The 20,842-nt window shown below is 37.2% G+C and overlaps 1 protein-coding gene across 2 annotated transcripts in view; it reads right to left on the minus strand.

The window, feature by feature from the left end:
• Positions 1-20,842, minus strand: part of CACNA2D3 (calcium voltage-gated channel auxiliary subunit alpha2delta 3) — a 397,930-nt gene that overhangs the window by 238,332 nt on the left and 138,756 nt on the right. For both annotated transcript variants that reach the window (XR_010744448.1, XM_066326744.1), the window contains exon 5: positions 1,337-1,499. Coding sequence is in view for 1 of the 2 variants with exons in the window: in XM_066326744.1 (XP_066182841.1) it covers positions 1,337-1,499 (163 nt within the window). In the remaining variant the exon portion in view is untranslated. The remainder of the gene's footprint in view (positions 1-1,336; positions 1,500-20,842) is intronic.

Genomic DNA, 20,842 nt, shown 5'->3' on the forward strand with positions numbered 1-20,842 from the left:
GTTCTTTAGTTCTCCTCACAAACTACTCAGGATAATTTCCTCCTCCAGAAAAGCATAGTTGCTTGATCTCTATATTCCTTAGCAATTCTGGAATGAATTAATTTATAGACAGCCTTGATTAAATAAATATCAGCACTTGCACAAAAAAGTCATTTGGTATCTTTAGAAGCTTTAAGCATTTTCCAAGTCTTTTCAAAATATCCTGCATTAATCATTTCACAACCTTTCAAATACTCTCTAGGAAGATTTATTTTTCATCCCTAGTTTAAGACTTTATTGTAGGAGTTTTGGCTGCTCAGGATTCTCAAGTCAGAATCCTAACTTTGAAAAGAATCTGCCATATTCACTGATTCTCTTACCAGAACAACTTATCTGAACTAATTTGCCTTATTACACAATATCCTTTCATGAATTACCCCAGTTGCTAGCCTGGAATTTATTAAGAGGAAAGCGCTTAATGTCCTTTTAGAAATCTTGTAGTATAGTTAAAACATAGAAGAGGAACCAGATAATGAGATTAGGCAGATTTCTACAGACCAATGACAAATATACCATAAATATTGTTAGGAAACTTTGGTGCTTTCCTTCTTAATTTTTCTTTTATTACTGGCTTGAGAAAAATAAATAGATGGGTGCTGCATAAGCACTGCAAAAATACAAATTCCTGCTGTCTGATTAAAGAGAAATGACAAAAGAAAAATGAGTAAATATGTACCTGAGGTTAGTTTATATTCCAAGTTTTTAGACTGAAGTCCATCACTTCTAATATCTAATGTTGCTGTTTGCTAGTACAATGTGCTACCTACATCGAATAGGGGAGTAGAAATTATTCTTTCTAAATATTATCTGCAAACTCACAGCAGAGTTTGTGTATAGAGCTAGAATGGCACATACACTGCTAGAAATATTCTCACAACTTTGTCATCACAAAATAATCTAATAAAGTATTCCCCTCCAACCTATCCTATATATTTCAAAGACAATTCTAGATCTCAGCAAAGATAGTATAAAACTAGTGACAAGACAAGCTCTGTTCAAATTATTTGAAGATTCTGAAAAATAATTCACTAGAATAAACGTATTCTGCCATACTCTATGGCAGAGCTCATGCAAGCCTCATATGCAAATCATTAACTTCATTAAACTGCTAAATTGCCACAAAACAAAAGATATTACAGAACTGTCATGCTTAAAACATTCTTCCACAGAAAATTTCAGTATTTTTGCCAACTGAAAAACACAGATAATACACAGTTAATCAACAGCTTCATTTTTAAGCAAGGGTGTGCTTTTGTTTGGCCAGTGGAATGATGAAATAAAGCAGCTCTTTCCTTACCCTTATTGTACATATTGGTGGGCACTTGGACGTCACTCAGACTGATGTTCACAGGCAAGTTGTTGAAGTGGTCGTTTGGCACCAGGATGAACTCCTTCCCCAGCTCCAGATAGTTTCCCTCTTCATCTCGTTCATTTATGAGCACAGCATTGAAGTATTCATACTGCAACAGAAACCCACATTCTCTGTTCAGAATGCACAATAAGCATACAAATGTGGTTTGAATAGTTTAATACTTCTATCAATCCAATGATTAACATCTCCAGCTAGATGAGTAGAACAAGAAATTTTTATCCTCTGTGGGATCCCCTCTACACTCTTCATACAGGTACATTCACAAAAACAGATTTATCAATACATCTGAAGAAAATCCCATATTGTTTCAGTTCTCTGGCTGCCCTGAAAATATTAAGGGCAGTCCAAGAAAAGCTCTAGCCATAAACAACGTATGTACTATTTTTAATACAAAGCTTTCAAAATTTAAATATTTTTCTGGATGATTACTTAATTATGATCTCTGTTTAGCTTATTTCCAGCAGATCAAGAACTGCTGTCAGTGCTGAACTTATTCCCTGACAAACTAAAAGTGTTTTTACTTCACAGGAGTATTAACTACAGCTGTAGTGTGTACTCAATGTGTGCCGACCGACATTTCCTAAAAATTATTTGCTTTATACTGAATTTTAGAAATGCACATCATAGCTGGCCTTGTAAGTTATGCATACTTAATTATGGACGTATAAACTTAGTAGTAACTTATTCTGAACAAAAAATTGTCTGCCTGTTAAAGATTCCTGAAGACTATTTGGCCTGTTTTGTACAGAACTATAACCAGATAAGCAAAAGCAATTTAGATAAAATTATTGATATCTTTATGACCTAGTTTAACCAGAAATTTTAGTAAGCTTTAGAAGCAACAAACAGTACAGACTACTTTTTAACCTCTTAAATACCTCAACCCTTGGCAACAATTTGTGATGTGCTTCCTAACTGGAGGAGGCAAAAGTTTAATGTCTTTGACAAATCACATTGAGTCCATACCCTAATATCCATTTGAGAGTAAATGCATATAATATTTAAACATAAATCTATGTTTATTTGTGGATAAAGTATACTGTTCTTCTTGAACTGAACTGAAGGTATGTATCATAGAGTATTTTTTACTGAAATTCACATACAGGCATAGTAATTTCAAGGATGTAAATTTTATTTGCCAATGGCATTTATAATACTTTGTAAATGGAAGGGAAAATGGACAAATTTCAAGTAAGGATGTCAGAATACACTTGAAATCAACTCCAAAAAAACATTATTTCACTTCATTCAGTGGATTGTTTCCTTTTCCAAAGAAGTTAATTAGTAGATAACCTCCTTCATCAAGTTCTGTAAGTGGCAAGGCTAGCCAACTACTAAAATCTGCCATATTAAAAAGAATAAAGGAAAAAAGAAACCACTTATTTTACAATTAAGGATATTTAGGACTGATTGTTTCTTCAGTTGATTTAGTAGCCATTGATTTATTGGTCAGAGTCTGTGTTTCCTCTTCTCAATTCTACCAGTGTATACACAATAATATGATTTATGTTTGGGTTTTTTTAAAAGCAAATTGTAGCATAAGTTAGTCCTTATGCTATAGCAGATTATTAATATTTTCCTGTTTACTTTGGGGGTTTTTCTGTTTGAGGGGTGGTGGGGAGAGGAGCAATGGGCTGTAGCTTGTTCAGGGTTTTTTTGCAAGTGAGAAGCCTACAAAAATAGCATATTTGAGACAGTCTTGCAAGTTTTAAGGATTAAACATAAGGCAATGTATGCAGCTCAAAAATACTCCTGCAAAAGATGGGCATTTAAGCAGAGCTGTTATACAATGGCTTCTTTTCGGCTCTTCCTTTCCAAGGAAATTATTGACTGTGACAGCTCAAAGGTGATAGAAAGAATATTAAAAATTGAAGAAAAAAATAATAAAGTAAATCCATCTGGCATTCTGACACTGCATTTGAGATAAAGCCCAAGGGAAAGAGGATAAAGTCCTGTTTGCTGACAACACAAATACTCTACCTAAGCTCTTAGAGAAAATGACTTCAAATTAATCTTGTCAATGGAGGTCAGACTTTGATATAACCTTAACTAGGTGAGTTCTGAGTGCACACAGTATAACACACCAGAAGGTTATTAGTCTAATAAATAACAAGATCATTATCCAGGTTAGGAGCAGACTCAGCTCTAGTGTGACTTGTCCAATAGATGAGTTTACTCCAACCTTACCTAGAGACCTGCAGGTGAGCAAGGAAATGTCCTTCATGTCACTTGTTTTAGGAATCATTAGGACTAAAAATCAGCTTTTAGACTTTTGTGCAGTTAGATTTGCTCAAGTAAATACACTGGGGATTTTTTCTTGTACATTCCTTCGCAGTATCTGCATCATTCTGCATCTTTGAGCTGACATTTTGAAAGCCCACACTGTATCATAAAAATAAGGCAAATAGAAATTCCAGTTTTCAGTTTTATCCCTGTAAATTTTTCCTAGTGCAAGTCAATGTAAAGGGATCAGTGGCCAGCACTGGACCATTCTGCCCCAACAGGGAGCTGACCATATTTGAGACACCTCAAATAATCCTATTGCTGACAGTCTGCAGAACCCTGTACTGCTCTGCCATTCCCTGTAACCACAGGAGACAGAGACTTACGGGGCTGGTACAGAACTGATCACAAAATTGCTATACAGCATCATTCATGCTGACAAGCAAAAGCAAGTTTGTTTTGAAACAAAAGATACCTTCAGCCACAATAAAAAAATGTGCTGTGTGACTGCTTAGGCTGGTTGCCAAAGATGTTATGTTAATTATGACAGAAATCAGTTTGGTCAAAATAATAGGAAAACGAGGAAAGTGCAAAGTTTGTGGCCTGCAATTAGAACCACAGGGGTAGGTTGGAGAGGAGAACTGATCTGCAAGGCAAGAAGGAAATATCTTCAAAGTTCTGTTCCAGCCTAGCCACTTATTTTGGCAGGATGCCTCAGCTAAACAAGCACCTTGATAACAATGATAACAACGTTAACAATGTTATCAAGTTTGATAACAATGAATACTTGTCTGAAACAAAACTTCAGCAATTTAAATGCAGCATTGAAAAGTATTGCACATCTCACATAATTGCAATATTGTACAAAATGTGGTACAAGACTGATGTTCTATATTGCCTTTTACATTTATCATTCCATAAATAGACATCCAGTGATGCCTAAGTATTTTTTCAAGTATTTTATAACACTGCAAACAGCATATTTATTTAAACATAAATTTTTACTATTCAACTTAAAAATAAATTATAATGCAAACTGCCTTTGCAACTCAGAGAGTATTTGGCACATAGGAGTAAACAAGTATCAGTTTTTATCATTGCATTTTAAAATTAAGTATTTGGGGTTTTAACAGAACAATTTTAGTTTGCTATTTTTTTTCTAAACTATAGAATTTTTTTTACCAAGACAAAAAAGTCTCATTCACAGAGCAGTGAGGACCAGAAAGGTGTAAATGGGAATGATTTGCACTAATGAGGCACCATTAGAACAATATTTGGATTACACTGATAATTCTTGACTACTCAAGAACCATTTTCAGTGTTTCTGTAACTTTGCAACTCATCTAAAGAGAAAGTTAAATGTATCTGAAAGAAATGAAATTAAGGAAAGCTTATGGCATTTGTATTGAGCCTCAAAATGTTAAGAGCATCAGAGAAAATGAAGTAGCATCAAATAACATGGAAAATTAAGGGGCAAGCAAAACCTACCATGAAATAACACAGACAGCTAGAAATCTTTGAAACATCTACAACAGTTGCAGCAAAATAATTATTATCATCAGTGTTTAAACAAAAAAGACAAAATTTTATATTCTCAAGACTGACAAATAAGCAACATCTCTAAGGAGAACAGAAAAGCAAAATGAGGAAAGTTATCCACTCCAAGGGAGGCTGCCCTACTAAGGACACGTTGGAGACAGTGCTCCCCATTCTGGTACCCAAGTTAAAGAAGTGGCAAACATCTGAATGCATATCTGTTTCTAAGGCTCAAAAAAATCTCTTCTGGCAGTTGTCCAGTAAGGAGAATCTCTGTTTTCAAGCATATGATTAAAGCTCTTGTACTCAATAACTTGGTCTGTTTAGCAGGTATTAAAGGTCATAAAAGCAAAGTGCTTCATTCAATAAAAACTTCTGAATTTTAAAAAGCTTTTATGTTTGAGAAAACAGCATCTCTTGTTGTGAGACAATCTCTATAATTTCCAATTATTCTCTGAAGATTCCTCCTTGCTCCTCTGTAGGAACATTCAGCACTTTTTTTTCCCCCTCTTTTTTATGTCTTTATTCAGCAGCAAGGCTCAAAAAACACCTGGGATTTGAAAAGCTGTTATCAGTCCCACTTTAATTATGGAAATAGTACAGAAATATTACTTGCATCCTTGACAAAACAACTGATCTGTGTTCTACACAATCAAATTAAGATGACCTTCCTCCAGGCTATACATTCCTTCCCAATATGATTACCCTATTAAAATTGCCATAAAAGAGGATAAATAAATAATACTTCATTATAGTGTAAAATCTATTATAGCAGTAAATTGATAAGACATCAAGGCCTCAGATTTGTAAGGATTAACTGGTTCTTTGAATGTAGATAGTTACTAGGAAGGCTATTTTAAATCATCCATTAAAGTTAAAAAATATCATTTTAGGTTACTAGTTTCTTTTACAAATAAATAACTTTTAAAATATTTACTTTTACGTGCAAAAGCTCTCAAGAGTCTCTTCTTTGTCACAAGACTGAACAAAAACTCTTTGGTCACTAAAATTTAGTAAATAAAACAAGGAAGGAGAAAACATTTATGCAACAGGCTTTTAGTTTAATATTTTGGACACCTTGACAAGCCTTACTGGATATCTATTATTTTTGTTGGGTCTAGAAGAGTAAATATTCAGTGTGTTCATTTTCATACACATAAGAAAACTCCAAGGAATACTTTCTGCTAAAGACCAAAACAAATCCCTACTCTGGTGACATCATAATTTTTCCCTTCTCCCAGTGTGTGCAGGTTAAAAAGATTCCAGTTGCACGAATGAGTTCAGAGCCAGGGATCGTGATCCTAGAGATGCAGCAAACCATGGAATAAATTTAATGAAAATTTCTAGCGCAACGTTAAACAAAGCTTTCATGACTTCAGGGAATCATCTAGGAACCAGAGGACAATAATTGTAGAATCTGGGCATTTGTGGAGGTTGAGCATTTCAAATACACAAAATCACCCCCAATCCCTGAGAGCCTGTGGTCCAGTCAATGAACAGGAAAAACCTGCAGCCCAGTTACTGTCTAACGCTGGGAAAGGGTGAAAAGGCAAAAAAACCCAACCTGGCAAATCTAACAGTATGGCAGTGTGGCCCTTTGCTAAGGATTATCATCCCTTGCACACGGTGCTGAGAGCAGGACAGGAACACTTCTGGGGCTGGGGCAGCCCCTTCTCAGCTCCCTCCTGCTCTTCCACTCTGGCCTCAGCATTCAGCTGAGGATGTTTCTTCCCTCTCCTCACGGACACGGACAAGGGCTCTGCACTTACTGCTTCCAATTCAGAAACAGACCATTACAAGTGGCTCCATTTTCTTACTAATAAACATGAGAGGTTTGTTGGGCTTCATTTAAACAACACTTTGGAAGCAGCAGCAATTAGCCTAAAACTATGCAAGATCAAGGAAAAGACAAGACTAATAGGTACTTCTGCAGGCTTGAGGATGTTAAAACATTTTTGAACCCACTTGTATCATGTTTGCAACTATTTCCATCCTGCAGTAGGGTTGATCCTCCTTTTTCAAATTAGGAAAACCAAGATAAAACATTACACAGTAAGTTATGATTAGATTCATAATATTTTCAGAACATTAAAAACCTTCACTATGTCTCATTTTATTTTGAGGTTAGAAGTAGTATCCCACTGATACAGGTGTGGCCAAATCCCAGATGCAGAACACTTAGAGCAAAACACATGCCAACAGGTTATCAGGATGTCTTTCTTCTAAATTCCACTAGCTCATATATTCCCCAAACCAGTTTTATGGGGCAGAGCTTTTAAAAAAATTATACCGTATGTGTATCATTACAGATGCAAAAAAACCTGCAAGATTTTAATTCATTTTAATACCATTTTTATTACTAGCTAGAACCACAGGATTTGTTCATTTCTTTTGAAAGCCCTACGGCTAATACCAAGCTAATGAACAAGCAGGATCAACAACTTCTGCAAAATAATTCTGTAAAAGAGAAGAGCAAAATGACAGACTTGCTTCAAAATCAATGCATTAATATATTCTGATGTTTTTTCATTTTACCACGAGGCAACCAGTGAATGGTGTTCAATACAGAACATTAAAAAATACCATCCATACAGTTTCAAATGTGCTGTAAAGATAGAAAAGCAAACTATTTCACAGACAGATAAGATGAAAACTTTTAAAGTGAAATCAGTGTCGTTCTTGCATGTTCAGTTCATCTGACACATTCAGGTTGATGACAACCTCAAGGCTGCTTCTAATTATTGATGGAGACGTTATGTGACTTCTCTGCGCCTTTCTACAATCACATGCCCCAAGTGCCTCATTCCTACTTCCAAGCAGGAAGAAAAAAAATACTTCTCGAGCTCTGCATCTTCTCTGTCTCCCATGAGAAGCAACTTTAACCCAGACTCTTCAGTCTAAAGCACACATATATTGCTGCTCTGTGCTGTGCAGGGCTGTGCAGCCTCCCCAGCACAACATGTTCAGGGACAGGACAGCTTATATATAACCTTATGCTGGGCTGGGGGTTAAACACTGTTCCCACAAATACAGAAAGTAACAAGCAGTTCATATCCAGCAGTCAACATCTGAACACTAACCGGGGTCCTGAATGATGAATTAAACATGTACTTTACCAGATTTATTTTTTTCCAACCAACAGGGGATAATCAAAATAATTAAATAGTGAAGAACTAGAACAGAACAGAATTTCATGGTGCTCACTACAATCCCATCTTTGTTTAGTTACTTCCAACCACCCACCAACACACAGGAGGTTAAATTAATATTATTGACTACAAAAAGGAAAGCAGAACACGTGCAACATTATTGAATTTATTTGGGGGTAAAGTGAGAGATGAGATGTTAAGCAACTGAACATATACAAATCCTCTTCAAATGATTAATGACTCTCTCAAGCAATATAGAAATTTAGTCAGCTAAGCCCACAGTTGAAATAACAAAACCATGATGATGAGTTAATTTAATAAAAGAAACACATGTCTTTAGAGTAAAGAGGGAAGGACAATGGCATCTATTTTATTCATAAAATAAGTTTGAAGTGTTTAAAAACATCTCACTGAGTATCACAGAGTATGCACTTACACTTCTCTGATTCTTTATCATTTTGCTTTAGTACTGATTGTACTAATAAAGTCTAAAAAAAGACACAAAGAAAATACTTTTTTATGTCACACAAAGTTTTTTCTTGACTCCATTCAGCAAGCGTGAGTCCTACATACAGAAATTCCAAATCCACATAAACCAGCTCAGGCAGGTTTACATCAAATATGAGTTTTTATTTGCCCTAGGAGAGAGCTGGGAGACAGGGGAGGTTGGAAAGAGGAGCAAGTTAAGAACCTGGATATTGAAAAATATCTGTGTGGGTAAAATGAACATCTGCACACTATTGCCGTCCTGAACTTGTGCAAATAAGAGAGTGGTAGAGCCCAAGAGTTAAGTTTATGAAATACAAAAACCATTTCTTTTATGTTTTCAACTACTAACTATTTTTCACATCAAGCAAAGACAGGCCAACAATGGCAAATATAACAGCAGCAATAGAACACATTACATAAAGTGAATTTGTCAGAGCAACATCATGAAACTATCTGGAGTCTGGACAAACATTTCTTCACTATATTAAATTCTCACATACTCACAGAACAATTTACTGGGACACTCAGTGAGCTGTGGACTGTGTTGCTATTAGAATCCCCTGTACAACTTCAGAGTTATGGTCAAACCAGAGCACAGGGGAAGACTGTGAATGCAACTTAAGAAACGACTGAGATTTGCAGAAACACTACCACCATTCCCATGTTCCACCTCTAGCTCTTATGGCAACTTTATCTATTTTAAATTAAAAGAGATAATCACTTTTAAAAAAGCTGATCAGGCAAATTAAGTCAACCAGAGGCAAATTTCTAGTTTGAAATCCATCTGGGAGATGGGATAACTGATGGTTATGAATCAACTACCCCACAATCCAGTTTGCTGCTCTGTCTTGTTTACAATCATTAGAAGTTTAGGCTCAAGAAGCAAGAGAGATAACATCTCCCAAAGACTCTGAAGAATCCAAGAAACATTCCTAAGTTGGGCTTTGCGTGAAACATCTGCTGAGAGCTAATGAAGTCCCCAGCAGACAGTGGCAGCCCAGACTGGGTACATCTTGTATTTGTGCATTTCCTTTTAGCTCAGCAGGAAAGATCACACACACAGGGGCCTCTCAGCCATCTAAACAGTTTAAAAAACATTTTTTAGCTCTCTCTAATTACTCTCTCTAAACATCCTAATTTCCTATTTCACTGCTCCTTCCTGTCTCTCTGGTAAAGAATAAATTGAAAATAACAAGAGAAAATACAGTATCATTCAGTCACAAATGAGTCTGAAATGCTCATCTAACAAAAAACATGAAGAAGCCCTTATTCCTACCAGATGTTTATCTGAGATCCTGCATCTTTTATTACCAGGACATCATCTAAAAAATGACATTTTTAAGGACAAATAGATTTTTTTTTTCTTACTTTTGTTACTATCCTCTTAATGGAAAAGATGATATACTGATATTCCACTGCATTTGTCTACACTGAAGGATAAGAGTTGAACATAAAAATATTATACAAATTTGTTAATTATGATTGGCAAGAAAATCCTCCATTGCCTTTATATATTTATTTTAGAAATAAAGATTAGTGCTAATATAATTTACTCGATTATAAAAAAGATGTATCAGTTTTGAATGTGTTGGCTCTGAGCTTATTGCAAAAGCTAAAACAATATTCGTAAAAATATAAACATATTTACTGTTTGTAATGGCTATTTTCATGGATAATTACTACATTTAATGTCTTTTAGTTCCATGTTTGCTTCACTTTAAGTCCGTAACAAAATGTACCTGTATTGCCAATAGCCTTTTCCAGGTCATAAGCCATCTATAAGCACTGCAATTCGGGGTCATCTTGAACAAAAGGCTTAGCCAACAGGAAAAGGTATTTGGAATAATGAGAAATTTGTGAAGCTGACCCAGAGGTTATTAATTCAGGCTTCCTGGACATAAGTTTACTGCACAGATGACTTACTCTGTGTGGATTCCAAGGGAGAAATTACAGTAGATATTGTTACAAAAGCCTCCAACTGCCAGAAAAAAAAACCCCTTCCTCCTAAATAAGGTGCCATGACAGCACTTCATTAAGCAATAGCTTGTCGTTAGCTATTTTGTTGAAATAATATATGGCATGACTGGACCACACAGGGATCTGAACAACAACGTATCATGGAGAAACCCTGAAATGTAACACACATCTCAGCCATTTACTGATCTGTAGTTTAAACAAACATAGAGACCTAAAACAGACTTATAAACTTTAGTGACAAAAATATTTTCAAAGACAGAAGGGCTTATGCTAATGGATACCATTCAAAATGCCTAATGTAACACATATCATCCTGTAACAGAAATAGGTCATGAATAAATCCTCAGCAAACATTCAGGTACTCAGAGCACAAATATGAGCTTAGTTTTACCTAAGCTATATGCTGACACTGAAAATTTGCAGGGTTTGTTTATAGTAAAGCTGATTGGAAATAATGAAATGTCATCCCTGAAATATCTCTAATTCTCATTCAGAATATTACTGTATTTAGAAAGAATTTTACAACAGGAAGACTTATTACTATTACAAGATTATTTTCCAATCAGAAGAATGTCTCTACTTATGTATATATCCTGTACTTCAACTGCTTTACAAGTGACTTGCATATTTGTCAGCATCCTGGGTTCAGTTAGACAGTGACAAGCCATAAATACTTGAAGGAAAGGAGACACAATCGATTAAAGAAGCTTCTCATCTCTGTACAGCTATGCAGAGACTTTGATGTGAATGGTGGGTGGTGCAGCTGAAAACAACAGCTGTCCATTTTTCTTGGAGCATACACAAGACTAAAAAGTTAATCTGCTACAATACCACTTTTATGTACACAAGAATTAGGAGGGTTTGCATCTGCACATTTCAATACCCACTCCCCAAATCCTGTGTATGACTGTGCCAGAAGAGGTGAAATAAGTCTGGTTTTTAGTGCTTCTCTGCAGCAGTTGTTCTGGCAGAGTTCAGCTCCCAGGCACTCTCGTGAGCAGTGGCCAAAGATCAAACCACCTGCCTGGTCTGCTCTAAAGACACTCCTCAGAAAGAGACCAGAGTGCTGAGAGTTCATGACCCACAAATCCAACACATTTTCTTATGCCCCCAGCTCAAAGTATCAACACAGAACGCTGGCATCATCCCGACAGAGTTCAAACGTTAAGTTTGGGTTTCTCCTACCTGAGCCTTACTGAAAAGCAGGACTCAGTCAGGCAAATACTAACAAATGGCAATAGGGAAAACAGCCCTGAAAATACAGCCAGCTTTACAGTTCTCCATGGAAAGCAGCAAGATTAGTTCACTGACATCTTTCCCAATTAGCTCTGATAGCCTTGTTTCTCAAACCTTTAGAGTATTTCCAAAGACAGCTGCTGTACAGCTCATCACACTGGGCAGATCTGCTGAAGTGCTGCAACATGACAGATGAGGAGCTTCACCCTTTGTATTTTCTAATTCTATTCATTCTTTGTTTCTTTCTATTTTTTCTTAAATCTAGTTTATAAGAAATGCAGAGGAAACTGAAGCAGTAAATATATCTTCACCAGGCTGCTAGAAGTCAAAAATTGAGCAAAATCAAATAAAATGAGAAACCTAATACTTTACACCAGCCTCATTGGATTGGAGTCTTACCAATTGTGTCTTTGCTATTAACTGCAATTTAGTAGGTTAATGAAGTTGGGAAATTTTAATCTTGTTTCTGAAAGTTAAAATTTTTCCTCCTACTTCAAATTTGCCTCCTCCAAAAGCAAATTCTTTTACTTCAAATCAGAAAATCAAGCTTATCTACATCTTTCTACACCAAAGTCTTCATTATGTATATCTTATGAGAGAGATCAGTTTTGATTCCTGAGCTGCAAGATGGGAATTAACACATTTGTCATACCTGCTGAACTGAAACTGCCTGATGAAAAATCCCCACAGCATTACCTGCCCCTCAGAGCATCTCTGATATTTCTGTGCCCTCAGATTCTCTGTCTGATGGATCCCATCTGAACAACAGAGAGCAGCACCCCGAAGTCCCTGCCCCAGCTCCCCACAGGCCACACTGACACAGAGGAGCTCAAACTCCCCATTCCTGAGTGCAGCACCTGCAGCTCCTGATCACACCACTTCAGCTCCCTAATGGGATCCCTTCAGATGAAACCTTCTCACAGCAGCTTGCATAACACTAATTCCAGGCAAGAGCAACCCCAGCAACATGAAGAATTTAACTCTCTCAGATTTACCTCCTGAAATAATTTTACCTCTGCAGTTAGGCTGTGCCTCTATTTTCAACAGCAACAAAGTACACCTGCATCTCAAAGACTGGAGAAAACCCTTCCTTTGGCCTAATGGTTACAGGCAAGATAACCAAGGCCTCATTAAATCAGAATGATTAGACAGTTTCCTAACACGCTGTCAGTGTGTCTGAATGTGTCCCAGTTGTGTGGATCCAGATCTTTTAGCATCCTAGAATAGCTAAAAAACCCCAACCTTACGTTTTACATTTTCTATCAAGCCAATAGCTGAAGCATCACCATGAGTCAGAGGTTGAGTAGCTGGGTACAATCATGTGTTGAAATTATAAACGTCAAAAGGCTGTGATTCACTGAAATCAAGTGCCTGGGTTTAATTTATTTATATTAAGCTTCCACATTTCTGAGACATGGTTTCACCCAACTGCTTCCCTAGGAGTGTAAATCACCATCAAAGTACAGAAGACTAAATCTGCAGAACATAACTGGGTTTGAATATGACGCACAGCAAACAGTTGCAAAAGCACATACAGGGATTCATTGTTAGAGCTGCTCCAGTCTTGGAAACATCTCCACATTTTTCCACAGTTTATGCAGGAATTCAGAATGTTGCAAGTATATAATTAGTATTAGATGTGATTAATTCATAGTGTGGGAAAATACAGAATGAACTGAAATAGAGCTCTGTGAATCTCCTTTCTCTCCACCCAAACTGCAATCAAGCATATGCCTATTTGACTCTCTGAACATACTGCCAGAAGCCAATTTTGGGAGCTGGCAATTTTTTTCTCTGGCTGTAATACTGAATGTTTCATTTTTCAATGTCACACTATTTACCATGCACATATTTTAGTCGTATCATTTCACAGTATGGTTCTGGGGCTGGTTGGCTCACAGCTTCTTCGTACCTATTTTCCTCCATTCTCTTTCTTTTCTAACAAGAGTGTTTGCCAACTCTTATCTCTCTATATTTGTAAAATAAGAACAAGCTATTATCAGTCCTTTGAAAGGCACATAGTACAGACTTCTAGGGAAAAAATCTGCAGGTTTCATCTGCATGGTTTGAGAAGGATCAGTTTTGATTTCTCCTCTGGCTCACTCTGGATTTTGCACTCAGCTATGCGTCAGGATCAGAGCTTCCAAGTTTACTTGTAATGCTGCAAACATGAAACCCAAACCATTTTAGAGTTTGATACACAACAATAAATCAATCCTTAGACTACCACCATAAGGCTCAAATTTGCTTGAGGAGTTCTGTGAACCTTAGCAAAAATCTCATGGAAATTTAGCTTTTAATGATAGCTGAAGTCCATCAGTGCCTGGCATGGTTCCACAAGTTCTAACATAAGGCTTGGAAAGGGCTGGCAAGCACAGTCTTTCACTGGTGTTTACTTACCTGCAATCAGCAAGAATAATACATTCCTAATGTATGCCCAGTTTCTGAATTCGGTGTGTATTTCACCATGCTGAAATTAAATTTATGTGAAAGCAAGATAACAGAGGAAAAAAGTGATATAGAGAATAAAGCATGGGAAAAGGAATTATTGCTTTAGTTCTCTGCCCAAAATTCCACATGCCTCCTGAAAAGACAACTGAAATGGAAAAAATAAATGCCTGGGTGACTTAAATATTTAATTCTCATTCACAAACCTTACATTCGGCCTTAAATTCAGTGTGACCTCTGCTGTGATTAAGTACAATGCTGTACAGAAATTACTGTGATTAAGTACAATGCTGTACAGAAAAAGCCAGGGCAGCAACTCCTTAGTACAGAGACTGAAAAAAGTGAGCTAGGAGCTGTATTTCCTTACCTACACTGTAGTATGCCCAAGTTAATTAGAATTCTTATTAAGAGAGCCTATGACCACAGAGGGAGCCTTATCCTACACAGAGCACTTGTTATCAAAACCCCAGCCGACAGCTTCCTCATGGCCCTGGGGCTGACCACATAGACCAGCATCTTACAGCGCCCCAAAGGATGTCAGAGAAAAACTGGATTCAGGATTTTCTGATCATTTTACCCAACAGTAAGTTACAAGGCTCCCATTAAACTGTCCTGAGCTACCCATTTCTTACTGTGATTTGCTAAAAAGAAGCATTCCATACATTTAAAAAAAAAAAAAAAAAAAAAAACACAAATTCTATTATAAATGATATCTCATAACACTAAAAGTTCTCATAACACATTCCTCATTCTAATCATAACTTCCTACTCTGATAATAACTATCATTATGCTGACTTTAATATAAATTGTCCCTAATCACTTTCTATCAATGTCATAATTTTTATCAGCTAAAAAACATATAGATCATTGATTATATCCATAAGCTCATCAATTATTATATAGTTGTCATTCTGTTGTAACTATTTTTTAACGAGGTTTAACATATGAAGGGGTGTAAAAACTGAAAATAAAATATCTCTCTTAAACACCCTTTATATTTTAGTCCATATTTATCTGGCACTTACTGGCCTCCAAGTTATATACCTACACTAATGAGGGAACAAATCTCCTTGTCCCAGTATTTATTCTAAAAAACATAACATGTACCCTCTTTTCTCTTAAAGTCAGTGGTTTTTTACTTTTCCTCCTTTATTTATAAAAGGTTATGCTTACTGCAAATTCTGTCCTGGAGCAGACTTTATTAGATTAAAACTAATTTCCTTCAAAATGTCTGCCCTTCTACATCTGAGGAAAACATCCTGACTTAATATTGGAAGAGAGGGAAAAAGCCCTAGTTAACTAGGGGGAAAAATATGCACAGAGCCCCCCCAATGACAACAGACATCCTTTCATCCCAGTCTTCTCCCACTCTGGGGCTCCCTACGAGCTGTGCCCGAGGTTTCCCACGAGGAACACCCAGTGCTGGCCTGGCCCCTGCTGCAGATCCGGGTGCAATCACACCAAGGCAGCCCTGCCCTGCCCTGCTTATTCTGCTTCCAGGCCCAGCCTGTGCCTGCACTTCTCCAGACTGCAAGAAATATTGCAGGAGCTGGGATGCAACTACAGGATTGGAAGCCCCACGCCAGAAGTGCCCCTTCTCCTTGGTAATTGCCTCAAAGGCAGAACAAGCCAAGGTCATTTACTGCCAGACATTTCCTGATACTGGCAACTTGCCCACATCAGGGTAAGGAGACATCACCTGAAGATCACCACAGAGAGGAAAACTGTACTGGATACTCACACTTCTCTATCTTAGTGCCGACAGCAGATGTAAGAGGTGTGCTGTCCTTGTGCTCCAGCTGCTGGGAGAGGTGAGGATGGACACTGTGGGGAGCAGGGCTCCCTTGGGAGATGGACACTTCTCGGCTGAGATTGATGTGGTGTGAGCGAGCTGCTGTGGCTCAGAGGGTTGTGCCCATCCCAGGAGCTGCTGATCCTGCTGATGGTGGCTCTTGAGTAAAACTGGCATCTACAAACCCCTGACATGGAACTCTCCAAGCAAGGGCATGGAATTACTCTTGACAAAGAGAACTGCCAGCCATTGTCCCTTGGGGAGAAAGAAACTCAACACTTCCTCCCATTTCTGCAAGTCCATATAGCTCTGTGAGGGGTTTATATTCTCCAGATGCACCACATGAGGACATGCTTTGGAAAAGCTGATACAGACTCTCTTTTCACCATCACCACTCAAATATTCATAGGAAAGGGAAGTAATGGGGAGTTTATTGGGAAGAGATTACAAAGGAAAGATCTGATAGTAGAGGAGGACAGAACTACAGAGTGACCTGCAATAAATAACTGCCACGGTCCCAAGCGAGTTAATAAAATTACAGACTAATTCAACCACATCCCTAAACTTCCTTCAACAATTGCATGGTCAAGACATTGTATACAAACAGAGAGGTCAGCCTTTGCTAATGACCACAAAAAGCTTCCTCAGTGCAGCAGTGCAGACACGCTGTAGAGAGACTCAGGCGCTGAGTCACAGACTATACCCTTCCCTACATGTGTAAGGCATTAAGTGTTCATCACAGAAACTCAAATAAATTAAATCATTCCATTGCAAATGACAAAAAGGGAACTTTCAAGTTGCAGAGTAATTATTCAGAGATATGGAAGTAATAAAGTCAAGGTTCCACAGGCAACCTCAGCTCTGGACCTTGGTCTGCATGTAGTGTGGTTGTTAATTCTATAAACCACTAATACTTTTGGAGTTTTTCTGAAAAAAAAACCCAGACTAATAGCTTTTATTGGCATACAGTCTACAAATTCTCAATAAAGGTAGCTCTACTGCATTTAAATAATCCAGTTTCCCTTTTACTGACATATTTTTATTCACTACCGTCTCTTCCTTCTACTCTCACATTTTGATGTTCCAAAATCACATTTCTCTCCACGGAGCTCCACCAACCCTCACCTCTAAGAAACTAAGCAGGGTATAAAAAGTCTTTTTCCATGGATCTATCCCTCTGCACTTTTGTATTAATTCACAGCATTCCAGATGAGCAAGAAAATAGATAAATCTAACTTAATTGAATGTGCAGGATGTCTTTATACACCTATAATATTTCGTCATTATTCAGCTATGGTATTCACAAGCTTTTGCAGGTTACCTACAGAATATATACTATCTTTCAAGCAAGTGACTTCATCAGCTCTGGCTGCCATACAGGTAGCTTACAGTACATGGAAGTCATCTTATATATTTGATTCTGTATGGAAAGCAGTATTGAAATTGCAAGGTCTATGTCCAATTCACACAAACAAGAGGACAGCTTCAGTCTTGCCAACAAAATAAATTTAGGTTTACTACTGTGCAGATAGAACACTACAATTTTGTTATGTTGAAGGTTGTATGGATTACTTTACTTTTTAAATTTTTCCTCTGTTGTCTTAAATAACCTTAAATAACTTATTCTTCCTCAACTATCTGGCAAAGAATATCCTGAAAATTGAGGAATCTACAGTCAGGCAACTTGTTTGGAAATGCCATGACAAATGCAGCAAAAAGGTCACCAATGGCAAAATCTGAATATACAACAGGTTCAAGAACTTCCTTCTCTATCTGGTATCGAAAAAAAAAATGCAAAGGTGAAGTTCTTTGAAGAATTTTTTTAAAAATTAGGTTTAGAAGTTCTTACACCATAAGCGGCTGTGAAATCAGTCAAACATAGATGAATACTTATGTCAGAATTTTGCAAATCCCACTCAAAGAGAAAACGGAGATAGAGCAGAGCACAGCTATGCAAGAGTCCAGCAACAAAAATATTGTCTAGGGATGGCTTTGAAATATTTATAAACAAGTGTTGCGTTACAGCGGAGGGAAGGAAAACCATAAACAATAGGGTCATATTGTAAATTTAATTAAAAAAAAAATAGAAGGCAAAATATCTGAAATACCAAAGGAACATCTTTAAAGGGACTTTGGGGGTCGGAGGGCACAGTTGGGTTTTTTAAACAACCACAAATGCTCTCAGATTCGTACTGGGACGAGACAAGAGTGGCATCTAGTGGCTCCCAGCGTTACGGTGCTTCTTCCCATTAAAGAGCTGGGATTCAGCCCAGACCCGCTTTTCTGCGGTGTTCATGCCAACCCTCGGGGCTGGAACTGAGTATCTGCCGAGTCCTTGATGGCAAAACTGGGGAACGGGGGAGTGGGGAGGTTAACAAGGAAAGGAATAAAGTAAAAAAGATTTTATTCTCGTTCATCAGTGCTTTGTTTAGGAACTTTTCTAAGAAGCAAGTAGGTGGGATTTTTTGTTTTAATCTGGCAGGAATAAATTGTACAGTCTTTCAGAAAATGTTCAGTAAAACCAGAGGATTAATACTGGTTGGTTCTTCATGTGTGCTCGTTTACTTACACCTGACTTCCAACTATAAAGCATATTAATAGAGCAGGTTCATACCTTGTATAAGCATTTGGACGTATTTTCCAAAATTTACTTAATACTCATAAGTTACATGCTTTTAACATGAAAATATCGAAAAAAAGTTCCCCAACTGAAAATTTTGTAAGTTCCTTATGAGAGCAGACAGTGCATTTGCAGGAATGCATTTCCAGAGAATCATTCAGATCCCCTGGGGAAGGATCACTTGCCTAGGAAAGGGTACAGTATTATGGCATTAGGGAAACTTGATGAGTTTTTGATCCAGGTTCCACTTTAATTACGTATTATTAATCATTTTGCAGTTGGAAAATTCCACCATTGTCTATGTATAACTAATTAGGAACTCATGTTTCTTAAATTAAAGAAATGTGTAGAGGTTTCTTTTGCAATGTGGGGTGAGCTGAGAATACATTGCACTAGAGCATAAATTTTCCTTCACAGTCCAAAAACTGTTCCTCTACAACACAAATATACAGGAAATTAAATTGTGTATTATATTCCAAAACTGCTGTGAGACGCTACAAACATTCAAATATCACCACTGAAAAGGCCATTTAAGTAACTTCATCTGCCTTGCATTTGCCATTCTCATCTCTTTGAAATGGTTATCTGATAGTAAAAATAATTTCTCTATTTACCCCCACACAGAGTAATCACACAAGTATAAGTATATATTAATTGATATTACTGTTTATGACTTGGATGGCAAATGACTGAACATTACAATTGCTGCTATTACTATCAGCAGAACAGCATGCAAGGAGGATTTGAATTGTAATCAGTGTCAGACACAAAGCCATTAAACTAATATTTAACCTATATTAAACAGAATCCAAGTGTTGAATGCTAATACATATATATACAGTGATGTAATTTAAAACATTACAAAATGCACGTAGCAGAGAATAAACCAAAAAATCTCTGCATGGTGGCAAGTCATTGCATTTGAGTTCAACTTACAGAAGTTTCTATTTACTTCAGAAGTGACTTTCTTTTTTTTTAGTTTTCAGAATTTAAAGTGAAATTTAAAGCTAAAATTTCATTTTTAAACTGAAAAAAAAAATTTTCAGATTTTTAGAAAGTATTATCATTCTGCCAGACATTGACATTCACCAAGTCCAAACAGCATTTTTTTAGCTTCTTTTTTCCCCTCAATTTTGGTTAAGAACAGTCACCAGCTTAATATGGTGAATGCTATTAGAAGGCTTAGATTTAAATTCTTGGAAAATAAAGGATTTTGATAATATAGCTGCTGACTTGCAATATACAACAAATGAGATTTGTTAGCACAACTTTGCCAGAACTGCAAGCTTTAAGTACCATCCTCTTCTCAGTAAAGAAAATTAAAAATCTAGGCAAAAGCAAAGCCTCAGTCAGTATGTTATCTGACTACGCTGTGTGATTATATCCAGTGTTTTGAACATACATCACCAATTTTACATCATTATAATGTTCTAGCTATTAAAGTTTCCATATTCTAGGACTATAGAGAACACAACAGTTCTATGGCTTTTTGCAGCACCTGCAAAATGCAACATTTAAATTAGCTTTTCAAAATTTGGTTTTTCCACACAGGCCATCTCTGTGTGCTCGATCACTCACCAGAACTTCCCTGTGACCCTTCTGTTAGGACAGGCCGAGTGCCCAGAGGTCACAGCCCCAGCTAAAGGGGAACAGAACTGCACCATTTATTTGTGTGAGCAAAGATCAGGACTCGGGTGTGCTCACTGCCCTTCCACACACCGCCAGGTGCAAGCAGGCAAAGCAATCCCCGCTCTCCAGTTTTCCACCTAAACACAAGGGAGAAGACTTATACCGTCAGGGGACATCCATAAATAATTAGGTTATCCCAATCAGGAAGATAAGCAACACCTTCAGATCATCAACCACTTTATCCACCATCCAGGGTTTGCAGGGGGTGGGAGCAGGAGGGAGAAGCGGTGGATCACTTGTTGAAAAAGGATAATCAAAAAGAAAAGAATGT

The sequence above is a fragment of the Sylvia atricapilla genome, chromosome 11 (assembly GCF_009819655.1).
Source record: "Sylvia atricapilla isolate bSylAtr1 chromosome 11, bSylAtr1.pri, whole genome shotgun sequence".
Taxonomy (NCBI): Eukaryota; Metazoa; Chordata; class Aves; order Passeriformes; family Sylviidae; genus Sylvia; species Sylvia atricapilla.